This window comes from Electrophorus electricus, chromosome 3 (genome assembly GCF_013358815.1).
Source record: "Electrophorus electricus isolate fEleEle1 chromosome 3, fEleEle1.pri, whole genome shotgun sequence".
Taxonomy (NCBI): Eukaryota; Metazoa; Chordata; class Actinopteri; order Gymnotiformes; family Gymnotidae; genus Electrophorus; species Electrophorus electricus.
The window spans coordinates 29,120,001-29,147,677 of record NC_049537.1 but is presented as its reverse complement, the minus strand read 5'-3'; the positions used below and the strand labels follow the sequence as shown (position 1 = coordinate 29,147,677).

At 42.5% G+C, this 27,677-nt stretch overlaps 3 protein-coding genes across 3 annotated transcripts in view; 1 reads left to right on the top strand and 2 right to left on the bottom strand.

The window, feature by feature from the left end:
- Positions 1–2: 2 nt before the first annotated feature.
- hook1 (hook microtubule-tethering protein 1) lies at positions 3–12,321 on the bottom strand. Its single transcript, XM_035523973.1, has 22 exons — positions 12,089–12,321; positions 10,197–10,282; positions 9,690–9,762; positions 9,486–9,536; positions 9,004–9,136; positions 8,579–8,646; positions 8,387–8,449; positions 8,146–8,229; positions 6,460–6,623; positions 6,118–6,258; positions 5,461–5,662; positions 5,250–5,360; positions 4,990–5,077; positions 4,608–4,674; positions 4,346–4,486; positions 3,877–3,964; positions 3,730–3,761; positions 2,903–2,985; positions 2,639–2,739; positions 1,992–2,093; positions 1,808–1,876; positions 3–1,698 (listed from the first exon to the last, which is right to left on the bottom strand). Exons 1-22 carry the CDS (start codon positions 12,155–12,157, stop codon positions 1,543–1,545), a joined length of 2,172 nt encoding a protein of 723 aa, XP_035379866.1. The 5' UTR covers positions 12,158–12,321; the 3' UTR covers positions 3–1,542.
- Positions 12,322–14,487: 2,166 nt separating this feature from the next.
- On the top strand, positions 14,488–18,958 carry si:dkey-183n20.15 (RING-HC_RNF170 domain-containing protein). Its single transcript, XM_027031801.2, is given in 7 exon segments — positions 14,488–14,539; positions 14,542–14,578; positions 15,335–15,389; positions 15,912–16,020; positions 17,932–18,005; positions 18,235–18,345; positions 18,619–18,958. Coding segments are annotated over 7 exon segments (732 nt in total). The 3' UTR covers positions 18,913–18,958.
- Positions 18,959–20,011: 1,053 nt separating this feature from the next.
- The window catches only part of pfas (phosphoribosylformylglycinamidine synthase), a 13,546-nt gene continuing 5,880 nt past the window's right edge, over positions 20,012–27,677 (bottom strand). Inside the window, exons 9-29 of the mRNA XM_027031806.2 lie at positions 27,623–27,677; positions 27,319–27,450; positions 27,036–27,164; positions 26,767–26,840; positions 26,406–26,562; positions 26,136–26,197; positions 25,876–26,037; positions 25,350–25,445; positions 25,005–25,136; positions 24,550–24,780; positions 24,117–24,297; positions 23,893–23,976; positions 23,628–23,783; positions 23,345–23,464; positions 23,110–23,255; positions 22,514–22,721; positions 22,245–22,336; positions 21,913–22,027; positions 21,443–21,589; positions 21,069–21,209; positions 20,012–20,985 (exon numbers count right to left, since the gene is read on the bottom strand). The exon at positions 27,623–27,677 is cut by the window's right edge and continues 74 nt beyond it. Coding sequence (XP_026887607.2) covers positions 20,678–20,985; positions 21,069–21,209; positions 21,443–21,589; positions 21,913–22,027; positions 22,245–22,336; positions 22,514–22,721; positions 23,110–23,255; positions 23,345–23,464; positions 23,628–23,783; positions 23,893–23,976; positions 24,117–24,297; positions 24,550–24,780; positions 25,005–25,136; positions 25,350–25,445; positions 25,876–26,037; positions 26,136–26,197; positions 26,406–26,562; positions 26,767–26,840; positions 27,036–27,164; positions 27,319–27,450; positions 27,623–27,677 — 2,928 coding nt within the window. The 3' untranslated portion in view covers positions 20,012–20,677. The remainder of the gene's footprint in view (positions 20,986–21,068; positions 21,210–21,442; positions 21,590–21,912; positions 22,028–22,244; positions 22,337–22,513; positions 22,722–23,109; positions 23,256–23,344; positions 23,465–23,627; positions 23,784–23,892; positions 23,977–24,116; positions 24,298–24,549; positions 24,781–25,004; positions 25,137–25,349; positions 25,446–25,875; positions 26,038–26,135; positions 26,198–26,405; positions 26,563–26,766; positions 26,841–27,035; positions 27,165–27,318; positions 27,451–27,622) is intronic.

Below are 27,677 nucleotides of genomic sequence, written 5' to 3'. Positions count from 1 at the left end.
AATTAACTTTAAAAGTATTTATTTCTGGCAATAAGTGCAATTATAGGTGTCCATAGATTACTATTATTCATACATTATCCATCTTTATTAAGCTTCATTTGTGACAGTTTCACTCATCATTCCAATTCATGACTTTACAAGCTTGCCTTGCATCAAATCACTGAACAGCACACAGACTAATTTCAGCAGACAAAGGCAAAATGCCTGGGTTATAAAATGAAAACTAAAAACAGAACTGCAGAGTTGAGTTTACAACCTTGCCATTAAGAGTTTAGATTGAGTCTAAAAGTAAAACAGATTTCAGCACAAATGAAATGCATCACCTTTTGAACCTTACAGCCCTAAATTATTCCAGCCAAGATTAAGGGCAGATGTTTACAGCATACACCACTCTAAATCTACAGTGGAGTACGGATTATTCACAGGTTATTACACAGGCTGTATGTCTTCATAAATACTACAGCAAAAAAAAAAAAAAAGTCAACAAAACATTTCAGAAAACTGGTCACAGAATTTCAACCTATCAAAAATGGCTTGGCTGGGTTGCTATGACCACGAGCTGGTGATTTAATCCTGATAGAGGCCTTTAGCCTACACAATGAAGCTAGACTGCAAACCTGCAGTAGACTAAAAAGAGCATTTTCTTGTTCACAAGAGCATGCAAGAGTCCACTCAGAGTCAATTATTGTATAAAAGAAATACTACAACAAATACTACAAACAGCACACTCTAGTTAACTAAACATTGCCTGATGCACCTAGCTTCAAATTTCTGTATTTTTTCCATGTGTAATTGTTTAGTTCTTGTATTCAACTATAAGAAAAGATTTCATAGTAGAAAAAAAAGGAACTTTTGGTGTCCAGCACCAAATATACCTTTGTCCTGAAGCTTTAGTCCATATCCGTTGGTGTAGCTGATTTTATGGGAATGCATGCATGAATGTAAAGAGAGTGACAGAACCTCTCTAGATACACACACCTATACAGACCTATAGAAGTACATAAAATCTGCATAGTATACCACTGGAAGTCCATTATAACCATTAGCATGCATGCTACCCTTTTAAGTCTTTGTCAAATATGACCCACGAACACAGAGGGTCAAATGCAAGGGTCGTCATATCTCCACACTGGCCTTTCACAGAGAGGCCGGACCTCTGAGTCACGGAACATTCTGGCCCAGAGCAAGTAGTTAGCCCATCACTGTTTAAGTAGCAGATTGGAGTGAGTGTGGGCATTAACAGAGTATAAGAGGGAGTGGTGGTCTGCATGAGGAGAACACTGAGTGATCAGATATTAAACCCCTGGTTATTAGCGCTTGTGTTTGTATGTGCATGGGTGTGGAAAGAGAAAAAGAAAAAGAGAGAGAGAGAGAGAGAGAGAGAGAGAGAGAGAGAGAGAGAGAGAGAGAGAGAGGTTTAAATGGAGACCCAAGTGCTAGCTTTCATACTGTACCATGCGTGTCCCTTTAGTGAGAAGTGTGCTTAAGGTCACTTAAGTGTGCACAAGGGAGAGGGGATGCAGAGGTATGAGAGGAGATGTATCACTTAGAGGAGGTGGCGGGCACGCTGATGGACAGGGTGCGCCGGGCATTGGTCACCTGCCGCTGCTGGGCCAGGAAGGACTGCCCAGGAGGCACCAGGGAGTTGGAACGCCCAGTCAGCCGTGACTCAATGGCCAGCTTCTGAAAATTCAGGCTCTGTGTGGGGGAGGGGGCAGGGAAAGCAAAAAGCAAAGAGAATTCAAACGTGAAAATAGGATGATGTAGTCCTCTGAAAAGTCTTTCAGCAAAAAGGCTTCACCTTTACCTTATTGTACCAAGCAGTGACGATGAGCTTCTCCTCATACTCCCTCAGTTTAGCCTGCTCACACTCTCTCTGGGGAAAAAAAAAGAGAGAGAAAAGACCAGAGACAGAATGAAGGATGAAGAGAGAGATTGTGGGATTTAATCTCTCAATCTCCCCATAGACAGAAGGAATGCTGAAGCAACACCTCCAAAGTAACAATTTTCTTCTCCTTCTCAGAGAGCTGGTTCTTCAGGGACTGGATCTCAGCCGAGGCTGGGTTCAGTTTTGGGTCCAATGCTCGGATCACCTGCCACACACACACACACACAATCTCATTGGAAAATATGTTGCTAATAACTACATATTACATTTTGCTTAACTGCAACTATACTACATAGCATTAGACTTCTGAAAGCCCATGTGAGCATTCGCACCACAGGAACTCAAATCTTTATGGGTGGACATGCTTAGTGCGTGCACGCTCCAGTTCATATATCCTACATGCCTGACAAATTACGTCAGTGCCTTCAAAAGGATTATTCACTGTATCTAAGGTTACGCGTGATACAGAGAAACGCAGCATGGTGCTGTGCGATTTCAGTGCCCAGGCCAGGGAAATAACGGACAGAATGCCAGTATGCAGATATGTTGTAATGAGAAGCTGCTAGACAGCATGAGTGGGGAAAAAAAAAAAAAAAAAAAAAAAAAAAAAAAAAAAAAAACACACCATGACCAGAAATCACCAATTTTTGTGTTCCTCCATGTGGGTCAATACACAGAGGAGAGACTGAAATTCCATTCCAGAGTCCTGGAGCCCAGCGAACCTTCACTAGGGTAGACAAACATAATTACATTGCGTGCTTTCTCCAGGTACAGCTTGTATCTCTCCTCCATTGCTCTCATATCGTCATCCTTCTTCTTCAGAGCAGCCATCAGCTCCTCCAGCTTCAATGCTGCAGAAGTGGTGAGAATGTAATTTCAACCTGATGGAAGTTAAAACTGAGTCCCCCAATTCAAGACTGAAACCTTGCACCCACTTGACCTCAACTGAGGACCATGATAAGATGAGGAATATTTATGTCAAAGGTCAAGGGTCAAGTCAGGCTGTAGGCTCACATGTTTGAGTGTTATCTGGCTGAAGGTCCTCGAGAAGCTCCTTCTTCTTCATGATCTCGTCTTGTGCTTCATTCAGTTGTACCCTTGGTAAACAGGTTCAAGCAAAATCAAAGAATATAAGGCAAAGCAAGTTCACGTAAAAGACAACTGATTCAAATTTTTAAATAATTTAATTATTTTGTGATAAGAATTATTTATTATTACAATAAGGCTTAAAATGTAACTAAAAATTCAATCCTAAAATAGAATAAAAGTGCTGCAGAAGTAATTAGTTCTTAGTTTTTAGTTCTCAATCATACGCACAAGAGAAAAACTTTTATAATATTATTATAATTATAGAACGTTTATAGCTTACCTTGAATCTAAGAGACCTCCTAGAGATTCATTGAGCATATTAGCAATGTATTCCAGGCCTAAGCCAATTAGTGAGTTATAGATATAGTAGTAGCACTTTTACATCTATGCTATAATTAACTGGAAGCCAGAATATGCAAAAAAATAGGCCAAACCCAAAATTAGATTGAATGATTCTAGCAAATCATTCATCAGAAAATGAGCAAGAACTTTACAATGCACTCCTGAGACCTGTGCCACCATCACTGCTTCAACAAGGATTTGCCAAACTGCCTTAGGAGTAGCAGTGAGTTTACCACCAGCATGCTAAATGTATGTAATTCCAAGTCTATTCACATTCTGGTAGGTGTGGTGGAGATGTTCAATGGTCTCTGGTATTATTCAAAACTCAAAGCAGATTTCGGATCAGAGCTGTAACGGATCAATATATGAAACAATTGTTATGCAAAAAGAAATTAAGATGTCAAACTCACATATGAGCATCCAGCTTCCTCTTCAGGTGAGACTTCAAAGTGGGGAAAAAAAAGGAAGAAACGTGATGCCATAAAAACATGCTGAAACAGCCCGTACAGGGATATAGACATTTCCAGCAGTGTTATGTCTGTGTCTGGTACACTCACATCCTCAGGTTTGGCTCCCTGGGTCTGGAGGGCTTTCTGCAGGTCTTCCACCTGCTGCTGCAGTTCACTGATCCTCTCCCTGTTCAGCCTGCATGAACACAAAACAGCCACATGCACAATGAAAGTCTCTTACCAGTATGATTAATGGAACAGTTCAAATGCAGTTGCAAAGCAAAGTGGTAGCCCAAGTCATTTGTGGACATTGTGGTTGTCCTGTCTTTGCTGCATGCATACATGCATGTATGCATGTATGCATGTTGTATCCATAGTTGTAAAAGTGCTACTACTATATCTATAACTCACTAATTGCACTAACTGCATGCATGTATGCATACATGCATAATCTTGGAATGGCTAAATGCTTTCCATGTCCAGTTTATTCTTAGGTGCAATCTCTCCATGTCTGTGATGGGAACTGCTAAAGCACATTAAAAAAAAGCTCCAAATGTGCAGGGCCCAGGGCAGCCACCTGTTGTCGGTGTGCAGCTGGCTGCGTTCCCGGCGCGACTGCTCCAGCTGCTCCTGCAGATCTGCCATGCGCTCATTCTCAGAGTCCTCCTGCTGCACCCGCAGCATCTTATTCTCATGCTGCAGACGGATGAACTTCTCCCTTTGTGTGTACACAGACAGCGGGAAACAGTTATAATTTTTCAAATCTGGAAAAATACGTAAAACTAAAACACATGCACATACAAACACAGGCAAGCGGTGATGCGCGCGTGCACACACACCTGAACTCAATGGGCAACATTTCAGCTGCCAAGTTGTCATGGCTTGGGCTCCCAGTCTTATACATTCCTATAGTTCAGAAACAAAAGCAGACATGGAAGGATTTACATTTGGGAGTGTGGCCTCATTACCTACTTCATGGAAGGAGCTGGTTGGAAACCAGGTCTCTGTGCTTCATCATTTGTTATTAACACAAAGTTTAATCCAAAAAAAAAGCATTAGAGGATTTTTCTTTTCAATTATGCGTTTATCAGGGTTAAATAACATTTTTTTTGGGAATTATGCAGTTTGCACTGTAGTGGTGGTACTGTGGTGATTTGAGTGTGACACTTTATCCCACATGCTGAAGGAATATTATTATGGGACTGAAGGGTGATAATTTACCTGCTTGGAAAAGTTGATCCTGCTGGGCTTGTGTACATCGGAGCTCCTCATTAGTCTCTCTCAGAGAGTCTCGCTCAATTATAATTCTCTGGTAGGTTTGCCACCACAAAACACACACACCAAATCAGATCGGGACAGGATATTCAGATTAAGTATGTGAATATAGTATCTTTTTTCTGTGTCCGCGGACAGGCTGACGTGTGTGTGTGTGTGTGTGTGTGTGTGTGTGTGTGTGTGTGTGTGTGTGTGTCTACACAGACCTCTTTCTCCTTTAGTAGAGCCTCATGCTTCTCCTGAAACTTCTTCATCTCAAAGGCCAGATTATCGGCCCTCCGTGTCTCCTCTGACAACTTCCTGTGAAGTTCCTGAACCTGCCACAAAAGTATAAGCATGCGTCATTTGCACGGCTGCAGCCCTGCACGCAAACACCTACGCTGTACACGTGTCCGCCAGCTGGCCAAGCATTGCTACCTGTCTCTTGTAGGTCTCCAGCTGAGCACGTGCAGCGTTGGCCTTACGAAGCTCCTCCTCCAGACTGACGGTGTTGTGCATGTAGGTCATGTTCTTTTCCTCCAGGTCCCGCACCTGCCGCCTCAGGTCGCTCAGATCCTCCAGCTTCTTCCGGTACGTTTCCACGGAGGCCTCCAGCTTCACCACCCGGTCGGAGCAGCTCCTGCACTCACGCAAAGACACAAGAGCACCTTTTGTTTGTGATTTTTTAAAACAGACCTGGCCTCATGTTTGTTAATTGTTCAACTGTCCTTTCTTGCAATATTCTTTAATTAAGGGAATAAAAGTTATATATTTGTTATGAATGCTTGCAGGACTTAATTGTATGTTCCATCAAAACCCAATAAACAAAGTATTGGGGGGTGGCAGGGAGCACTTTTACTGAACCAGACAAGATGGCTGTTTGTGACCACAGGTTAGCCTATAGTGCAGTGCTAAGGAGAAAGCGTGTGTTGGCACTCCCCTGGTATCTTGATAGCTGGAGACTGTTCTAGAGTACATCATTGTTAGCAACTGGAGCTAAAAGCTCCTACGAAAGGAGTAGTTGCACAAAGCCAAAACTGCTACATTCAAAATATGACTACATGGATATAGACTCTGTGCCAGCGTCAGGCGTACCTCAGAATGTCCAGCTCATCTCTGAGTGCACGGGACTCCTCGGTCAAGCTGGTGAGCTCATCGTTGCGATGCTGAAGCTCCACTAGCTGCTTCTCCAACTCCTCACAGTGGATACGGTAGTCATCTTTAGCTGCTTCCAGTCTGACACACACACACACACACACACACACACACACACACACACACACACACACACACAGTCCATCATAGTAACACCATGAATAGCACTTTGCAGACAATCATTTAATTTCATTACTGCCTCCAGCTGTGCCAGAGCGTAGTCTTACAAATGCTAAACAGTGTGGGACGACTCCACTCAGAGGTTGCTGAGGGCGATGCTACCTGAAGTTCTCCTCTTGGAGCTGCTCAAGCTGCATCTGCAGCTGGCTGTGCTTCTTCCCTGATGGGGTGTTTGGATCACCAAACGAATCCAGCTGATTAGCCCGATCGGTCAGGAGATCGTTCTCTGCTAGCAGGCTGTTCCGCTCTTCCTGCAGCACCGTCACCTGTTCGCAGAGACAGAGGTTAAAGTTAGACAGAGTTAGTATGAGTTCCTATTGAAGGGTCTTATGGGTGTAAATAGCTGTTAATTATTTCTTGGTCATTGCACCGGTGTTGTTTTTGAACATAATCTTTATTGATAACATGATTGATCGTAGTTTTAAAGACTATGAGCACCAGTGACAATCTTTTTTTGATCACTAATTCAGTTCAGGGGAGTAACTACATGCACATTATGTTAAACATTTGCATATTGTACAAGGCCACAACTGAGGTCATGTAACACAAAGAGCTGCATTGATCCTGTTAAATGTGCTGTACAGGATCCGACAGGCAGGTATTATGGTCATATACCCATTTTCTTTGTAGAAACACTCACGAAGGTGAATGAACTCTTTACTGAAACTTAAGTGTAACAACATAATTCATTAATTAGCACAAAAACACAAACTGGAAGAACTTTTAGAGAGATGTTAAAACATTACAGTAATACATTGCAAGTGCATCAATATTAGTTGATGTTAAGTGCTGAGTGAACCATAACCCATCAATGTCAGGGTTTAATTTCAGAGCAGCATCGTCACAAATTACAGGCCCAGTTCAGGTTTGGTAATATACCAGCATCCACTGCAAGGGTGTTAGGTTGGTTAGCACAAGTCTTTAGTAAGGCGTTGGTTACGCTCTACAGTCACGCAGCCGTTTGGACTTACCTCTCAGTCACCATGGAAACGTTTACACTCAATCTGTCAAAAATCAGTGTTAACAGTGGGTCAGTTCCCATAATCTTGAAGACAGGATTATAGAGGTGCTGTGACCTAAACTTTCTTCTAGATTACCCCACTGTCAGCAGTTCACATAGTCTTGTGTTTTGCAATTACATGTAGAAAAACTCCTACAAGATGAAAGAGGGCAGGGTGCATTCCTACCAGCTACTACTTGCTCGACAACATTACCTTAAGCATTAATGCTATTAAGAACTGATCAAAACAAAAAGATCCTAACTAACATTGTGCTAGGCCTGTATTTAGTGATGTATGTAACAGCTATTTGAGAGTAATACGCTACTAACTTATGAGAAGGAGCATCTGAACTGAACTCACACTGGATTAACTTCACTAAATACTAAATGCACACTGGATTAACATCATCAAGTAATGAACCCACACTGGATTTACTTCACCGAGTACTGAACCCACACTCAGTTCACTTTACTGACTACCAAACCCTTGTGTCTTTTTAGGCATCACCATTATCTAAACACAACAATACAACAACTTTTTAAAAAAAACCTAGATCCAGGTTTACTAAACCAAACCCTACCTGAACCCACCACTGGCAGCCAGTCCTGTGCTGGTGGGTTTTACTGAAGCACAGAATAATGTCTCAGCTTCTCGGAGTTACATTTACACATTAAAAGGACATGCAGGTCCTTATCTGCTCCAAGAGCTCTTTTCTCCATTACTTTTGTATGCATTACCATCACACATGTTGGTGTTGAGCTGCAGTGACTACATCAGAGCTTCTCACCTGGAGGTCCAGTTCCTGGCAGCGCTGGGTCAGCTCCTCTTTCTCTGCCACCAGCTCGGCCAAGTCCTCCAGAGCTTTCTTCAGCTACCAACACACGTGCAACAGAGATAGCCATTCTTGCACAGTGAAAGCTAAGCAGAACCATGTCTCCAAAAACTCCAAAAATACAAGAACAGGGTGCTTTCCATGTATTCAACCCCGTCTGGTAGAGGTGTTCCTTCTTACGAGTCAAACCTCTTACCTGTTGCTCTACATCCCCCAGTGGTTCACTTCCAAAATGGGCCATGGACTCTTTGCTCATTAGCTGCATAAGATGTTTAGGAACAGTAAGAGTGCAAAAGTAAACACCAATTACAAATTAAACACATTTGTCACAAAAACTATTTAAAAATGCAGCACTTTAATGTAACTTTAGTAAAAAGTTCAGACTGACCTCCTGAATAGCCGTCATCACTACATGCTGCACAGACTCTTCCAGAGTCATTATGATCTGGATGTACTCTAGAAAAATTACGACATCAGCAGAACTAATAAACATTCACACACATCCAAATGTCACCCACGACTATATATAATTTCTGGGCCAACGTGCATCAGATTGTCTGACCAGAGAATGCTGGGTAATGGAGATGGCAATGAGATGTATTTACATTTATATGGCATTCAGTTGACACTTTGATCCATAACATCTCAGAAATCTGACTGAACACAACTTGAGCAATTGAGGGTTAAGGGTCTTGCTCAGGGGCCCGACAGTGGTGGGGCTTGAACTGGCAACCTTCGGATTACTAGGCAAGTATCTTAACCATTGAGCTACCACTGCCTCAGGACCTCAATGCACATCTCACTGACAGGTACCTTGCTTCCTGTCACATTTGACCGCACAGCCCAGGATGAGCTGCAGTAGGCGCCCTAGTTCCACAGGGTCTGCGTGCTCAGCTACCCGCACCAGGTCAGGCAAGGGGAAGCCAGAGATCTGCTGATTCAGAACCTGCAGCCCAGAGAGAGGGAGACATGTGCATAACAGAAAAGAGGGTGGATTAACAGTCAAGGGTAGGGGAACCAGAGAGTACATCTGCTAGTAGCCTATACCGCATCAGAAACATCAGAAGAATACAGCATGAAAAAAAGTCTGCAAGTTTCTTTTTATGTACATTAATAAAAGATTAGCAGCCATCTGAATGACAATGCTTTTGTCAGCAAAGTTCACTAAGCATCATGTTACTATATTGATTTGAGTCATTGTAAGACAAATTATTGATCTTATTTGACAAAAGGTCTAAACTCTGAAACTATAAGTCTACTTCATTAATCAAGTCTGAAACTGTTTTCCAACCTACCTCATTGTAGTAATCAACAATCATCTGTAGGATTTTCTTAAGGTTGTTCATCTGCACAGAAATATACATGAGAAAGAAACAAAAAACTGACATGTTACAAAGTATAAAAGGTTTATTTCATGCACATCAACACACTGCAGATTATCGAAACCATGCAGGGGTAAAAAGATAAACCACTTGGCTTTAAGGAGTGAAGCAGTTTACCTTCAGTCTTACATTGTCTCCAACATCTTCTTTAATGCGCGTGAGCCAGCTCTCACTAAACCATGATGGATCTCTAAAAGGAAAAATTCAGTTTAGTTCACATTTATTATTTTATACACGATCCCTTTCAGAGAGGTTTGATTTTATATTTATAAAATGTTGCAGATTTCTGCTGTAGCCACATTAAGTATAGCTTTATTCTCAGCATGCTGTATAAATAACCAATCATTAGCATTATAAACCTGATGATACAAGCTCTGATATGACAAGTGATATCAAGTTGCATATGAAAAAAAGATTTTAAAACAAAGCAAAGAAACAACCCAGACAGCACTAGAATGCGTCTACATTCACACTCCGGTAACATGACCTCACAGTCCAACCATAATCCAGTAGGTGTTTTGAAATATGCAGGCAGACAGAGGGAGAGCGATGGAGAGGACCAGAGGGGTCGGGAGGTGTCAAAGAATGGAGAAATTATTGTAACAGAAGACAAGTCGCACTCACATCTGGTGCAGAGCTTGTGCCATAGATGCACCTTTGGTCAGGTCTTCCACTGATTTACATGGTGCTGTAGTGTGAAAGGTCTGCAGCTGATGGCATACATCAAAAACACCACGTATATCAATACACTGAGATAACATACCAGCACAACTGTAAATAATAAGGATGTTAAGATTCTGAGACATCATACCAGTGGAACAGTAAAGAAAAAAAGCAGAATTAGTCATTTGGCCAAAGAAAAAGTTTTAGGGAGTTTAATTTCAAAACAGTGAACTTTTTTTTTAAAAGAAAGGGGAAAAAAGATGAAAATAAAAATTCACTGCTTTGTGTGATTTAAAAAAAAAACCCACTACATGCAAGGCCCCCTTCCATCAGATAAAAGATCAGTGAACCCTTCTCCAATCCACTGGAAAGAAACTAAAGACACGAAGCATTTGAGGATTCTGGGGAATGACTGTGATCAGTGGAGCATGTGGTATCAACTCACTGAGACCAGATCACATGCTACTACCTCTGTAATATTGAACTTGGGAAACATTTCATTTCACTTCATTTTATTTACACTTAAATCCACACCTTTTCTTCCCCCAAAATTGTTTCCAACCAGTTTATGATATTCTGTTTATAGTACAATGACTTAAAAATGTCATTCATATACCTAAAATTGTATCCCATTGTTGATCACATTCTTTCTCTTATTTACAAGTCACACTGAACACAGAAGTGTTGTATAGGAATGCATCTCTGCATCAAGTGTTTAAGTAGAATTACGTTTGTTTAAGTCACTGTTTTATGTAAAGGGTGGATGTGAGCAAGATATTCTTGTTGTCTTGACAGTAGACTGTTTATTGTTCTGTGCATTCATTATCTGAACAGGTAAGCATGAGCTACAAAAATAACTTGATAGAACTTTATAACCCCATGAAATTAACATTATGATTTAAACATAAACTACTACCTACCTACCTACCCACACAGAGAGAGAGAATTTTAGTTTTCCATAAAACGTCAGCGGGAATGCTATCTGAGACCAGAACGTAGTAGTACAGCATCCAATATATTATCTGGTAGCCAGCGGCACCTTGCAGCCGCAGCTCTGTAGCGGTGAGACAGTTGAACACAGAAAGATGGACGCACGGAGACCGGACTGTACTTCAGCCATTAGTCCATATTAAAACAACGTGGGTCACTAAATCAAACTGATCAGCGGCAGCCTCCCTGGTCGAGTCACTGCTTGGGTCTCCGAAGCGTCTCGGGTAACGTGAGAACCATGTCGGAGCTACGAATCGCCTTACGAATGTTCTTGTGTACAACTGTCCTGTCCTACCTCAGCAAAGTAGCATCCGCGAAAGCAGCATTGCACATATTAAATGGACTGACAATGCCTTTGCTTAACACCAACCTCGGGAAAACGCTTGACTGCATAAGAGAAACACACTGTAGTGAAAATATTCCACAAAAAACACGACGGTATTAGGTCGAATGTCTGATTATGTCGATGATCTTACTGTTAAACGTTGTTCATGTTTCACATTTCCGTTTCCTATACGCTAGCTAGAGACAGCTATCCGGTTTAGAGTCCGTATAACAGTGGGTTAAAGAATAGAAGACCGAGGGCAATGTGAATGAGCGGCTGCAGTCAGGCAAGCGTCAGTTTGTGATATGATCGTGTACTGGGCTAACTGCATCTGGTTGGTACAGAATGTCTCGATGTCATATATATTCTTATTTCTTGGGTGTTTTGGCTAGGGGGTGAAATAAACATGGTGCACAAGATCCAACTACCTGCACCAGGTACCGAAATCGTCATTGATTTGGGGTTACATAAATAAACGAATAACTGTAGTAGAGCGTTATACGATAGCGCATGCGGATAAAAAAAATTTAAAACTCACCCAAATTATCAGGCTCTCACATAGAATCGTTTTGTTCAAATCCATTTCTTTCCCGTCACAGTCGGGCATATATTTCCGTCCACCTGTCAACAATGCGTTTCCCTTTTCCACCGCATTTGACCTCACCTGGAGGTGTATTTCTTACCAGCGACGCGCTCAATGCACAAATCTATTATGACTACGCACTAGTACCGACGTAAACCGTTCGTGAATTCATTCGGCGCAGTTTTACGTGTTCTGTTGATTCGGATTGGGGGATTGACAGAACCGAGAACGCAATTACGAGGGAGTGAAAGGCCAATGGTAATTTGAGTTCAAGATCAGCGAATAGCCAATCAGAATGAGGATCTATATTACCGTAAGAATCAGTGGCGATGATGAGTAGCCGCTGATGAGTACTTGATTTTAAAATTATTTACCACAACGTAATTATCAATATAAAACAGGAACTAAAAATAAGAGGTGAATATATCGTACATGTAGGCTAACATATAACAGACTTAAATTCTGGTGGTAATATAATAAAAAGAGGAAGAAATGTTTTTTTTTTAAAAGCAGTGCAAAATTAAATTGAATTTTGTTATCTAGCACAAGATATTAATTGAGCCTGTTTATCTTACATTTTGAGCTTGTATTTCATACATTTTAAATAATTTCAAGGTAATTATCTTATCCCATTGTCATGCATAAAGGAAGCTAAATTATCTGGCAACTGGGTTAGGTCATCTCACTGTATAGGCTAACAAATCCTAATCATAGTTTCATGGTTTTCAAATGAATATTATTTTCAAATTCCTTACTTTTTCATAATAAAAGTCCATACTTGTTCATAATAAAAATGAAAGCAATTTAACTGATGTGACCTTCTATTAATATTCATGGGATATAGCTTTACAGCAGATCCAAAATGGCCACCAAATGTTGAGTTCTTAATTAATTATTAATTATTTGTTATTTTGGTATTATATTATCTGGAATCCTTCTGGTGAAAAAGGAAGACGCTGTCCCATTGTATTGTGTTCTACACATCTACAGAGGAAGAATTAAACACAACATTAGTTTTCTACCAAAGAGAAATTGTTAAGGCCCAAGTTCTGAAATGTATTTGAGGCTTCACTGTATTTACTTATGAACAGTCTTACACATACCCAAAAGTCAGATTAGGAGCTGCTGAAAATTGCCTGTATCCTTTGGCATCCATGCTGTCTGAGAAAATGTGGGGCAGAGTGATGAGAGTCAACCTTAAATGGCATGACATTGGACTTTTCACTGTGTTTGGCACCACAGATGACAGTGGGCCCTGTCATTTGCACAGGGGTCATTGACATACGCACTATCAAGGTCCTGGTGGATCAATAACTGCTATTTTTAGATTAACCGTCCTTAAAAAAAAATGTGAAAGTTAATTAGTAGCCAGAGAGACATGTAGGCGAGAGACTCCACATTAGGTAAGGTTAGGAGGATGGTGGAGGAGTGTTGCACAGCTCAGGAACATAGAAGCTATTCAATCATGTCTGTGCATTGTTATGAAATCATAATGACTTTGCTTTTGTTCTGTTTTGATTGGATATAATAAAGAATATCTAAATAAAAAGCAAACAGAAATCACCCAGTTAGTACCAGTTTGAGTACACTTCCTAGGTTGTTTTTTGTTCATTATTGACACATTTTCAAGTCATCAGTAAAGAACTGATGGCCATATGTGTGTACATATATATTAGAATCCTTATACATATGTAGTACAACAATGCAATGGCTGTCTCTTTACAGCATACACACTGACATAAGAATGAAAAACATAAGGAGTATAAAAGCAGTGTTCAAGAAAACTAAATATCACCTCTATTCTAGTACAGCATCAAACACTTCGGTTAACAGGTTTTATGCATCTCACCAGACTGACCTGCACTTCAGACTTTAATAACCTTGCATTGATCAACAATTCCACTGCGACTTGTAACATTTCCATTCTTAATTAAAAAGCATATTTGGGATATTAATTAGCGTTTAAGTGTATTTTAACATGTTACATTCTTTCAGGTTCAGTGACTGTGACGTGTGATTAAATGGTTGGTAAAGGCTGACCTTATTAGGCCTGGCCCACTTTGTTTGAGTACGTGTATGACAGATAGTCTTTGACCTTGCGTATGTGGTCACCTGATCAAAATAGAAAAACTCCTAGCAGATGACGGGAAGGGAACCGTTTCCTGGATTGTTATTACTAATAAGACAAGAAACTACCATATTGCCATTCCATATACCAACATACATACAACATACATGTCATTTTCCCCCTTTGAGTATGTAACAGGTTGCTCCCAGAGTTACCTTGCATACAAAAGAGACATTCTGAGAGGATCTCAAAGATTTAGTTAATGATTGACTTGCATGTCAAATTTATGGTGTACAGTGATGCAGTCAGACAGCATTTGTCTCTGCCTCAAGACAGACTTGCATGAACATGCACACCTGTCACAACTCGTACAACAGGTACGTGACTTAATTGGTCAGTGATTTATTTCTACTTTATAATATGAGTGATTTCTTTACATCTTTATACAGTATCTTGCCTGCATTCTGCACTGTTTTACATTTACCCTAAAAATGATTACTTGAAACATTTGAATCAAACTGAGAATAAAATCCGTAAAATTGTTTTTTATTACACATTCACAGGTTCAGCCATTGTTGTGTACTTGTGTGAGCAGCCAGACATTAGTGATGAGGCGAAGTGACATATTATTAAACTGTTTCACAGCAGAGTGCTTGTCATCACAACCCATCACATCAAACACTTTACACAGAGAGGACAACATGCAGGGATTAAATAAGTAAACCTGCTACGACATAATCAATCATCATGTGTGTGGAAATCACTTAGTGATTTTCAGTGTGTTGATAGGCCCTCTGTAAGAAGTCAGAGGGAGATACAATATGGGACAGGCTTGTAAGAGTAGTCCTTGAAGGACACTAAGCTGTCACTGTATTATCTGTCGTGAGTAATGTTTGGAATCTGCAAATTCCAGAGGCGAGCAGATACTACACATGATTGTATGAAGCTCATAACGTGGAGACATCCTGAATGCTTTGGCGATTAAGCATTTTATGATTGTTTTTTTAACATGCAAGATTTGGATTTTTTGCCAGGATGTTTCATTGACAATAGTCTTGAGCTCAGTTATATTACTGCGGTGTAAATGGGTTCGTTGCTCTAATCATAATGTTTTGATTTTCACACTTTTGCAGGTCTTCTTTGCGGGTCACAGAGCACTGTAGTCATGACAAGCCACAAGGCCAGCAGGTGAGAAAACACAAAGAGAGAGACAGAGAAAGTATTCTCTGCTTATTATTAAGATTTAGAACAGACCTAATCCTTTTTCAGTTCTTGCAGTGTTCTTCTAGCCCGATCTTAACCCAGGTGTAATGACCTGGTGGCCAACTGGTTAAATTCATTGTTCAGTAATAATAAAATTTAGACCAGGTGTGCACACAAGAATCAGGGCATATTGTCATGGATTTAGATCAACAGGTAGCAGTGGGATACAGTCCTTTGAGGTAGATACATAATTACTTTATGTTAAATCTGTATGAACCATTTTATAACTATTTAAGGCAATAGTTATATCCATCACCAAACTCACTGAACAACATTTATTACTAATAACTAACCCAGTAGCTAGTACAATATAGAACATTTGATAACCACTGGGTATAACCCAGTATAACCCTAATCAAAGAATGAGTAAAAGACCAAGCTTCTGCTGTCGTCACCTAGTCTCTAAGTTTTGATATCCTGTAAAGTTCTAAACCCCTTGCTTTGCAGGACCTCTCTCATTTATGTGCATCTGTAGGTAACAGTGATGTCCACTGTCCTGTATGTTTACATTCATCCATCTTTCCTGTACAGACCAACTGTGGGCATCTGTTCTGTGGTGAGTAGTGTTTTTCACACGTCACAGAGCTTCTAGTTCTATTCAGACAATCTGCTCCAGATTCTCCATAGTAATTTTTGAGGATAATAATCTATAATCTTATTAGACATTAGGATGTATCAAGAAACCTCATCAATATGTGGACCAACTATAATTCTAATTGCTTATCTAACAAACTGCCATGGTGTCTATACATCTGTATTTATGTGAAATTATACAGGAAAAATTAAAAAATAGGGTTCAACATAGGAACAGTAGCACTCTGTATTAGGATGATCACACATTTTAAAGTACTTGGGCCAATACCACAGCCAATGCAATACAAGACCAAATGGTCACATGAATGCTTTGGCTATATACCTTCTGAGTCCTAGTTTTATGGGCTTAAATGTACAGTAATTCGTTGAAAACAGAAGAGCAACAGTATGTTGCTTACAGCTTTCTCGCATGTTAACACAGAGTGCACATGGAACGTGGTCTCGGCTTGTATTCAGTATCGATGTTGCGTTAAGAAAGCAGCATCAGAACTGGATCTGTCACAAAACACAAAAATGGCATAAATGACATCATTGCAAGCCTAGTTAAATAAATAAATCAAAAGGTCGCCCAAATCAGTATCTGGTATAGAAACTAAAGGGGTCATCTTAAAACAGGACAAAACATGAAACCAGATGGCTGTGGTTTGTTACATTTTGTAAGGAAAGCATGGAGTGGTGTACTGTGGGGTCAGCCAAGACGGTAACAATATGGCAGAGGTTTACCCCTCTGTCTGACTGTAGGATTCTGTGAGAGTACGGTGATCTGAGATGGGTTGAGCAGGCCAGTCAGACAGTATGGGATAGGCTCGCATGCCATGGAACAGCTGAGTCATTTGACTCAGCCACAAAGCAGCCGGTGGAGTTTAATATATAACTGTTGCCGTAGAAACGATGGTATTCACAATAACCTGACATAGGCCGCATAAATACTTACTTTGCTGCCACTAATGACAGAGAGAGAGGGAGGGGGAGCAACATTGATTAATGCTGTGATGACACGCTCTAGTAATAAGGAAATACGTTTTGGGAAGTGTGTTGGGAGCATGATATTACATTTGATATATCTACACTACACCAATAAACAGTAACAACTGTTTCAAGCCATCAAATTATAAGATAAAAGTAGAAGTATTCTGCTCCAATATTTACACATCTCACAAAGGTGTTTCATAGAAAACTAGAAGATAACCCTATTCTGTCACACACTCATTAATGCCATATTTACATGAAAAACTAAGCACAATCCATAAAATGATTACAGACTACAATGAAGTGAAAGTAAAAGTCGGTATTTACTCTCAGGAAAATTAGCTTAGAATGCATCAGCTACCAAAAAGACTGACATTCTGGAGTTTAAGAAAAAAAACCACAGCATTTTAAATCTAATTAGGTCAACATGAACTCCAGCATGCAAATGTACATGATCCTCTTGCATCCGTGATAAGTCTGACCTTGAGACTGGTGATAAAAAAAGCCCGAACCAAGGACAGTTCAACACAGGCAGCCTGATAATGCCTGCTTCATCTTCATAAAAGACAGCAAGTCTTGCTTTGGTGATTTTGAACTCTGACCCAAAACCCCAGTAGAAAGGTGTCAATGTGACTTGTCACAAAAAAAAACCTTCAATATATTGTTCATTAAATACATTGTGTCAGTCGTCCAACTCATACATTACATTAGGTAGTGCACACAAAAGTTAAAGAAATATAATTAATGTTGTAGTACAGCTTTATATTATCTGGATCAGCCAATAGGATTCTGGGAAATATAGGAATACTTTTGTTATGCAATATCTTTTTATGGTTTTCAATTGTTTATTATGGCTATGAGTGTTTATTGAGTACATCTCTCATAAACATATCTCTCTCTCTAGCTCCTTGTCTTATATCCTACTGGAAGCACAGCTCCTGGCTAGATGCCATCAGCTGTCCTTTGTGCAGACAAAAGGTACGAGACGCATACTACAGGACACACCCATTACACTCTGTAGTAACCCTATCAAACTTCATTTACAGGAAACAGGATCACAGACCTGATTCAGTATTAGTACACATTATTGGTGCATGCGTGAAATAGCATCCGTCACAGCCTGTATTCATCTTTGGTTCATCTTTAGTCGTTTGTTTTTTTTCATTCTACTCTTCTTATGTGTGTTGTTTCATGTTGTCTCTCCCAGGTGAATGTAATGCACCATCTGTTTCATGAAAGCACGTCGGACAGGGCACAGGGAGAGGTGCTGATTCACATTAGAGATTATAACAAACGCTATTCTGGGACACCACGAACGGTGAGCACCATTTCAACATGGCTTCCCGCTGGGTTTTCATCACTCTGTTACAGACAGATCCGATTGCACTCTTTTACTTTCACATTCACTGGAACTATAATTACATTTGTACGGCATGATCTCAGGCCCAGCCTTTTCCTCTGTCATAGCGAGGGCACTGACACTTTACTGGTAGGAATGATTAAACCCCAGGAAGGGGAGGTTATTTTACCGCACTGGTTACAAGACTATCTGAAACAGGTGTGTCTGACACGTTACCTTCCTCCTCCTCAGGTGAGCGATTACCTGTGCGACGCCCTTCTCCTTCTGCTAATCTTTATCCGGGCTGTGGGGAATATAGGTGGCTTAGTGTGGCTCTTCTTGCTAAGGGTGGCTCTGTGTGGCTTTGGCGCTGCCGCATCCCTGGTGTCCCCACTGGGGGCCGTGCCTGGGCCCTTCAGCGGGACGCTGGGGCTCCTTGACGACCTGCTGGTGGTCTGCTTACTTCTCATCTCCATCATTAACATCCAGCAGATGGCGCCAGAGAGGACCGCTAGAACACACGGAATTCTGACCAACACTTTATGAATAAAGGGAACAAAAGGACACTGGAAGTCTGATAGGTATTAAGAGAACTCTGCAAACTGGCTTAGTAGTGAAGGGGAAATATATTAGACTGCTGCACAGGAACATCAACAGGCGGTTTTGGTGGAACACAGAAGTATGTCACAGATACATCAAGTGTAAAGCACTGTTCTCTGTCAGGAAGTTCAGCTCAAACTGACATCTAGTCTTTACATCCTGCACTACCTACACCTTCTGATCAGACTGCTAAACTACAAACAAATATGATACAAAGTATATAAATGCTTAAAACAATAACAACCAACCAAAAAAATAACAAATAAAAAATACAGGAACAGCTAGTATCAGTATTACATAAGAGTCTAGAGCTGTAAGCATCTGTAGACCCCTCAAGCTGCCTGGTAACTACTAGTTCTTTGACTGACTCTCGAAATCCTGGCCTTGAGGGACGTAAAATAATACTCTCTTGTTTACGTTAGTAATTTGTGGTTGGTCTAGTGTTGTTGGCAACAACGCTGCCTCCCCTGTGGGGGACTGAGGTTGAATCCCTCATTCTGAGCAGGTGAGCACTACGCTTATACAGTTAAGAGTCCTTGGGCAAGATTCTTTACGCCTGACTGACATGACTGAAATTGTAAGCTACTCTTTGTCTGTAAAATGTCAATATTTGATGAGGGTCTTGTGTGTAATATGTTATAATTCATGGTTTTATTTAGCTAATATTTCTAAATCCTTTTTGTGACACTAATGAATTTCATTGTATAGTCTTTAATATGTTTTGTTACCATTAAAAGGTACACAGTGGGCGTATATGCATGTGTGTGATTTTTTGGGGGGGGGGGGGGGTGTTTACATTGTGTCAAGACCAACAAGACATGTGGTGGCCCTGCTCTCAATATCCAGCTCAATGCAGTTACTTGCATTAGACCAACAATGCTTGTGCCCACCCTCAGACAAAACAAGTTTTTACCATATTTTTAAAACGTGTTGGGTCACATACTGTATACAGATATGTTTAATAAAAACCTATAATGCTGAATGTTTTTGCCTTTTAAGACATGTTCAGAATATAACACCAGAAACACAACCAACCAAATTTAAGTTCTTATCAAGTGTCTGATTATTTAATCAATCAATGTCTATTTTCACAAATGTACACAAGTGGAATATGTAACTGTGCGATGGATGAAGACAGCAATACAGGATTTACTACTAAAAACCATAAAGCAACTTGAGCAGTTTCATTCACTTCTGTCCATCTAACCACGCATCTGTTGCCACCAGACCATCAGCATGAAGGTTAGCCTTGTGCTGCTGCGCCAACTCTGTTCCTGACAGCGCTCCTGACCGACAGAACTCATTCCACGTCTCCCAAAATGGACAAAAACTGCAGACTAATACAAGATGAAATTGTGTACATACAGGTGACATTTTTGTATGAGGCTGCATCTCTGAAATTAAACAGAAGCATTTTTAACCATTCAAAAATTTGACGAATGACTAAAAGGTTTGGTCCTCATCACTTAATTGTACGAGTTTCTTTGAAGTAAAAATGCAAACACTGGCCCCAAAACCCTTCGCCTTGCTGCAGAAAATGACTTTTACTCTGACTCTGTAGTACGGCTGCTAGTCACGTGCAAGAGGATTGTTTTTGTTTGTTTTATGGGTCCATGTAAACATCAGTACAAAGCAGCTCATACCAGAGTAGTTTTTAGGTGTCGACAGTACAGCAGGCACAACCACAACCATAACACTTCCTCTCTCCATCTCATTGGCTCTGACACCAGGCAGCAGCATTCTGGAACATGCGAAGCCAAGGAGAAGGTTCCAGAGAGGCCCTGAGGGGCCCGGGGGCCCAGGCCCACTGCCAGCCCAGCACGGCACGCTCTGGGTGGGGCATCATGGCCAGGTGACGCCCGTTGGGTGAGCAGATGCCTGCGATGCCCAGGGCGGACCCGTTGGGGTTCATGGGGTAAGTCTCGGTGGGGGTTCCCGAGTCGTCGACATAACGCAGAGGCGCCAGAGAGGCGCTGAGCAGAACGTTCTGGGCTGCGGGGGAGCGGAACTGCAGCAGACCTATGCAGGAGAGAAACCCGAGATCAGCTTGTTCGACTGAGTGCGTGTGGACAGGTGGTTCTGAATGTGTGCAGAAATCTGACCTTCTCCATGGGCGACCCAAACACCCAGAGCAGATCCCTCCATCCCGTCCAGCATGACGGCGGGAGACGGCAGAATAGCCACGCTCACGAACCGCGACTCGAACCGCCCAGACTTATTCTGGGCCAGGGTCACATCGGAGCCTACAGCCCACGTAATGAGACAGGGACGGACAGACAAAGTGGGGGGGGAGAAAGGAAAGAAAGAGATAGAAGAAAGCTAGGATTAAAATCAATATACGAAATGAAGTGATTTAATCCCAATTTGTGTCACATACTGATGCACAAATTAAAATCTTCTTAAAAGGAGGAGCTTAAATAAACACTCTGAACATTTGAACGTCCAATTCACTGTGTTGGGACTCATCTCCACCCACCTCCGTCGCTCGTCCCCCCGACCCAGCCGAGGAGAGCCATGAGCTGGCAGCCATTACACACCCCCAGACTCAAAGTGTCATCGCGATGCCGGAAACGCTCAAACTCCTTGCGGGCCCGAAGGTTAAAGGTCACAACGGCAGCCCAGCCTAAGATGAGAAATAGGATGGCTCGACATGCACGGTGTGAAACACGGCTGTTTCGGACGCCTCGTGGTGCAAACAGAGGCAGACATAACACAGGCACAAACATGCATTTACCTGACGCATACAGAGAACGAGCTTTTTCATGAATTGCAAAAGTTATTCAGAACTGAGGTATTCACGTTGGACTGGTCCATTATCGGTACATGGCCGGAAAGAAATGAGTGAATTTAATATTATGTGCCCAACCTATTTGCATGTGTGTTAATACCACTTTACAGCATGCGACAGAGGGACCATGTGTGTTGGATATAGATGCGCGTTTTCACCTTTAGCTGAACCTAGCACATCTGCATAACTGAAGCCACCTACAAAGACAACAGCTCGAAATGGGTCAAGGGTCATAGAGCCAGAGCACAGATCCTGCATTGTGACATCCCACACCTGCAGATAGCAAAGAGTAAAAAGGTCACATCACTGAACCCACTAACCTACAAAGAAGTCGTGTCTCTTAACCCTACAGAGGAGAAGGCATCTCCACAAGTTAAACTTCAGCAACTGTATTAAGAACTGCCTATACCGAAGTCGTATTAACGCCCTGCAACATTGCAACCTCGAGGTCAGAGGTGAATTTACAGGCATGTGTTGCACGTTTGTCTACCTCAAATCCAGCCACAAAGAGGGGCGCAGCCATCTCCCGATCGCCGTTGCTGCCTTCCTCTCGGACCACTGCCACCCGCGGCTTCCCTGCCCCTGCACATTAACCCCCACACCGACAAAACAACGATCAGAGGGCAGCGATCATTAGATAAATTCAAAACATCAAATCAGCCAGGTTCTCTTTGTGATACACAGCACTACCTTAACATCTCCTTTAATCAGCTTATCTCTTATACAATAAAATACAGCATTAAAGGGGTTCAAACGAACCAAGCTCTTTGACTATGGGTGCCTGAGCAGGGTCAAAGGTCAGCCTGAGGAATGGCTGGGTGCGAGTGGCCAGCCCCTCCTCTTCCTGCTGCACACAGCATGGATTGGCCTGCAGACGCTCCAGCTGGAAGCTCGTGCTTTCCCATATTGCCCTCAGAGTGGGTAGGCGCTCATTCAGCACTTCCTGACCACACAGACTCACCCTGACCTAGAGGACCAGATCAGAACAAACTATATTAATCGATTTACACACTTAACGTTCAGTCAAATTGTAATTCATTCCTCAACATTACCTTTTTATCCCTCCATTTCAAAACTCTGTGCAAAGTTACATTTTATTTCTACTGTATCTTTCTCAAAAGCATTTTGTAAACTTTGTTTTAAAAAGTGCTACATAAACGAAGCTCATTACTACTACTAGATTAGGAAAGCAGGGTGCATACCTTTTTATCCCCTGGATCAGATTAAACAAATTACCAGTATGTGTGGCAAATCAGACATAAAAGGCTGGCAAGGGGGTTGACGTTCTGTATAAACACACAAGAACAGCACACACAGGAGGCCTGAGAGATTGTGGGAAGGGTCAGCTGCCTCACCGTGGCATCAGGTCCAAAACCTTGCGTAGTGCCGATTGTGTGGCAGAGGAGGCCGGCCTGCACGTAACGCTGGCACACGCTCCCCACGTCACTCTCGCACACCTCCACCACCAGGCCGAGCTCCTCCGAGAACAGAGCCTCCATCACTGTAGGGGGGCGCGAGACACAGCAGGGTTTAGGACAGGCTTGACTGCAGGCTCAGGTACAGAGCTCGATGTGCAGGACCTGTGCTAACCTCCAGTCCCTGCAAAGGGCAAGTCCACTTCTAGACCACGGTTCCCTGCAAAGGCCATCTCTAACAGACAGGAAATAAGCCCTCCGTCACTGACATCATGTCCTGCACTCAGCAGACGGTCTAAAAGGCACACACGCGCGCACACAGACAGGATTAGACACTCAAAACAAGTGCAAATCAACTACCAACGAAAAAATGAATCCAGAACTAAAATAACATGGAAATGAAAAGGGGAGATGGGTGGAGTTAGTGCTACAGTGGATATGCCCTGAGAACTCCTCACCCTGGATGAGCGTCTGGGTGGCATTAAAACAGGCAGAGAGCAGGTCAGGATGCTCCAAATCTGGACTGCGGTCACCCAGCTGTCCATAACACTGAGCCAGGGCAGAGCCACCCAGCCTGTGTTTACCCGCAATCACAGGGACATAGAGCAGCACACCTAGAGAGCGCGAGAGAGCGCAAGAGAGTGAGCGAGTGTTATTGGCATAAGCGTGAGAGTAAGTGTCCTCTGGATAACATGTTCAGGGTTCCTGAGGCATTACACTGACCTTTGCCATTTGGGTCATCCAGATCTGGGGTGACAGTAGCAGTGATGTCAGGACACACAGCATACACGGAGATCACCAAAGAGCCTGAGGAAGAAACACAAAAAGAGGGCTTGGCTACTTCATATCAACACACACGCATAACACACCTGTGAACTCAAGACACTTGCGATAACTCGGCACTTACACAAACGCTCACATGCATGTGCGTTTACATGCGCACACACCTGGTGCTTTGACAGTTTCTCCACCGACACGAGCAGCCATGCTAAGGGAATCTTTTCCACCATCTACGGCCACGCCCAGCTGACCCATGACCTTGCACATGGCCTCACACGCCTCCCACAGACACAGACCTTCACCTGGCAGTTTTGCTGCCCACATCCAGTTACCACTGCACTTCACATCCTGAGAACACACACACACACACACACACACACACACACACACACACACACACACACACACACACACACACACACACACACACACACACACACACACACACACACACACACACACACACACAGAGACTTAGAATTATCAACAAATTTAAAGGGAAACCAGAATGATATCAATTTTTTTTTATTTAGCGCAGGGCACCCAGTCTAGCATTTCTTCCTTGTCTTATAAAACCTTTTTTTTTTCAAAATAATTCACCTTTAAAGCAGTGACTTGAGCAAACACCAGATTAGTGAGGGCTTCCCCCACAGCCATTCGTGCCCCTGCTGCTGGGGAAACCAGGCCTTTGATTGGCTGCTCTCCAATTGCTGTGGCAGAACCCTGGAGACTGAATGGTGATAGGGCAACCACAGCCACATCAGCCAATGGGGTGTGGAGGGGCCCCACACACTGCTGCTGTGCAACCAATCCAGTCACAGAACGATCCACCTAGGTCAAGAAAAATGAACCAAGATGTTCACATGTTTACCAAACTTTGCATGACTGAAAACAGCCTTGATGGACTGGTACATGCATAATCCTTGGCCTATGGGTGCATATTGTACTGTATTAGATGGATAAGGACCAGCAACCACTCCTTTACTACATTTAGGAGCAATCAGACACTAGATGAACATTCACAATCAGCAGTCACTACTGGGCAACCATGGGACCTTGTTAGTGAGATAACGTTTGCTGGCCACTGAAGGCAGTCTGAGCACTCTCTCTAGAGCAGCTAGAACACACAGGCCTGGTGGGAGCGAGAGAGACAGCAGAGAAGGGGTCTCACGATCAAGTACAAACACCTACAGAAAGACACAGCAACAAAGAGAAAGAGGGAATTTATCAGTTAACAATGTAGGATATACTGTAGCGCATACAGTTGGACCATTATAGTGTTGTTAATTCATTGTTCAAATTGGATTTGGCAGAAGTTCCAAAAGCAGCCACTAGAGGGAGCAGCACCATATGTAATTGACCTGACACGGGTTCATGGATTTAACCTTTCTCTTTCTTACCTTCTGAGGCATCTTCCCCAACACCCATTCCAACTCCAGATCCACAGGGCACCGCCCACTGGCCACTTGGTTAGACAGATCGTCCACAAGAACAATCTGCACGGAATAAATCAATGTGAATAAATTATATCAGGTCTAGAATCTAGATATCTGGGATCACCTCCACAAACAACGTATGCACACACAACTTTGGATTGCAGAAATGAGCAACATCTCTTTAAAAACACAAATGCTGCCCAACATTATATTTTTGGAAAACTGCTCTAAAACAACTTTGAGGATGCGATATGTAGAGACACACACACAGTGTCAAACAGAATTTACATTTACAGTATTTAGCTGATGCTTTTATACTAAGTGACTTACAATTCTGAGTGAGTACAACTTGAGCAATTGAGAGTTAAGGGCCTCACTCAGGGGCCAAATAGTGACAACTTGGCAGTGGTGCGGCTTGAACCAGCCACCATCCGATTGCAAGTCAAGTACCTTAACCACTGTGCTACCACTGCCCTGAATTCACACTCACCTTGCCATCACCAGTGATTTTACCCACAAACTCAACAGGGCACTTCTCCCTCTGACACACCCTTTCCAGGAAACTTCGGTCAGATGGGCGGAGCAACAGAGCATTACTCTCCTGATACTCCGCCCCCCACACCTCCAGAATACTCAGTGTGGGGTCGCCTCTCTGCAAGAGGAGCGAGCAAAGGAGCACATCGTGACTTAGCCGATAGCAGTTTCGATAGTGTACAGAAGACCCACATAAAAGGTCTTGCAGAAGCTCACTTTAAACTTGCTGGCGAAGATGACTGCTCCAGCAGGCTCACTCAACTCCTTCAGGACGTTTCCTATATGACAGGACACATTCACGCTCTGCTTGTCAAATAAACACCCAGTTCCTTCAACACGTTTTTCACCATTAAGTGAACTGGAGATCATTACTGGTTGAACTACACATGTGAAGCCTGTTTCAGAGTATGAGAGAATGTAACGGTTTCCATGTCACATCAACCTTATACTAAAAATAAAAGGTTAACAGCATAATGGATGCATTACCGTTGCCTCCCGCGCCCTGATCGTGTATGCTGCAGATGGGATTCCCTGCGGCTCTCTCCAGGCATGCCCGGAGAGCCCGATTCATCTTTTGTTCCATCTCAGGATCTCCCCTCTGCACCGCGCCCAGATCACGTTCACTGGAGTTATCACCCTGCACCTATTTTATTTATAATATATATCACACACACACACACACACACACACACACACACACACACACACACACACACACACACACACACACACACACACACACACACACACACACACTTTAGCCAAAGTCTCCCTTGCAACTCTCAATTTAAGAAATCGTTGAGTAAAACACTGTGCTGGCAAATGAGATGCACAGGGGCGTGTCTACCTGCACCGAGGACGCCGCCCCTCCACCTACACCAATCCTGTAAGCAGGTCCGCCTATTTTTACCACCTCCATGCCTAATGACACAAACAGACCCAGAGTAAGCCCCTGTGCCCTCCCATCTAAGGCCTCTTACTCCATAATCTCACATTTCAACCGTTTAATAAGCGTTCATGTTCCACATCCCTTATTACTGATGCCAAAGGTCTGCAGGACTTCTTAATTAATCCATTTTCTAGCATGATAATCTATTTATTCCCAAGTTTTGTTACCTGGCTCCACCCCCTCTTTCTTCACATGTTTATCCTCAATGGAGCCAATCCCACCACTGAACATGATTGGTTTGATCCACTCCCGACGTTCCCCGTTGGCCAGTCGCATTCCAAACGATCTGGCAAAGCCTTATAAAAAGTTACCAAGAAAACATTTTTTTAAAAAGAAAGAGAAATGTAAGATATTTTAAAAAAGAAAGCAAACTGTTAACTGTTTGCAGTTTCAGCCAAACAGAAGGTTCACGCTGAATCAGGTGGGATATCCACACAGGAAGCACTGCACCTGCCAGCACGGGCTCTCCAAACTTGTTGCCATAGTCCGAGGCCCCGTCACTGGCTTCTATAGCCACCTGCAGGGGAAGGGCAAAACTCAGGGGGTACTCCCAACCAGGCTCCTCCCACGCGAGGGGAAAACCTGCACTCAAATAAGACCCAGAGAACAGAGAGTTATTTAGTACGTTACGGTATTTGATACTTCAACCCCTCATGCAACAACATTCATATACATTTATGCAACATCCACTTATACACATGTTAAATAAACTAGTCTAAGAGGAATGGCCCAGCATTCTGGAAGGCAGACAGACCTGGGATGTGGAGGTTTCCAAAGCAGTAGCCAGCAGTCCCTGCGATCACATGACC

What these genes read in the sequence shown, in the direction of transcription:
- hook1 (XM_035523973.1), bottom strand. Translation starts at nt 12,157, where the DNA reads ATGCCCGACTGTGACGGGAAAGAAATGGATTTGAACAAAACGATTCTA. An exon ending in TGGGGGATGTAGAGCAACAG is followed by an intron (nt 8,230 to 8,386) that starts GTAAGAGGTTTG and finishes GTGTGTTGGTAG; the next exon opens with CTGAAGAAAGCTCTGGAGGA. An exon ending in GGATCAACTTTTCCAAGCAG is followed by an intron (nt 4,675 to 4,989) that starts GTAAATTATCAC and finishes TCTGAACTATAG; the next exon opens with GAATGTATAAGACTGGGAGC.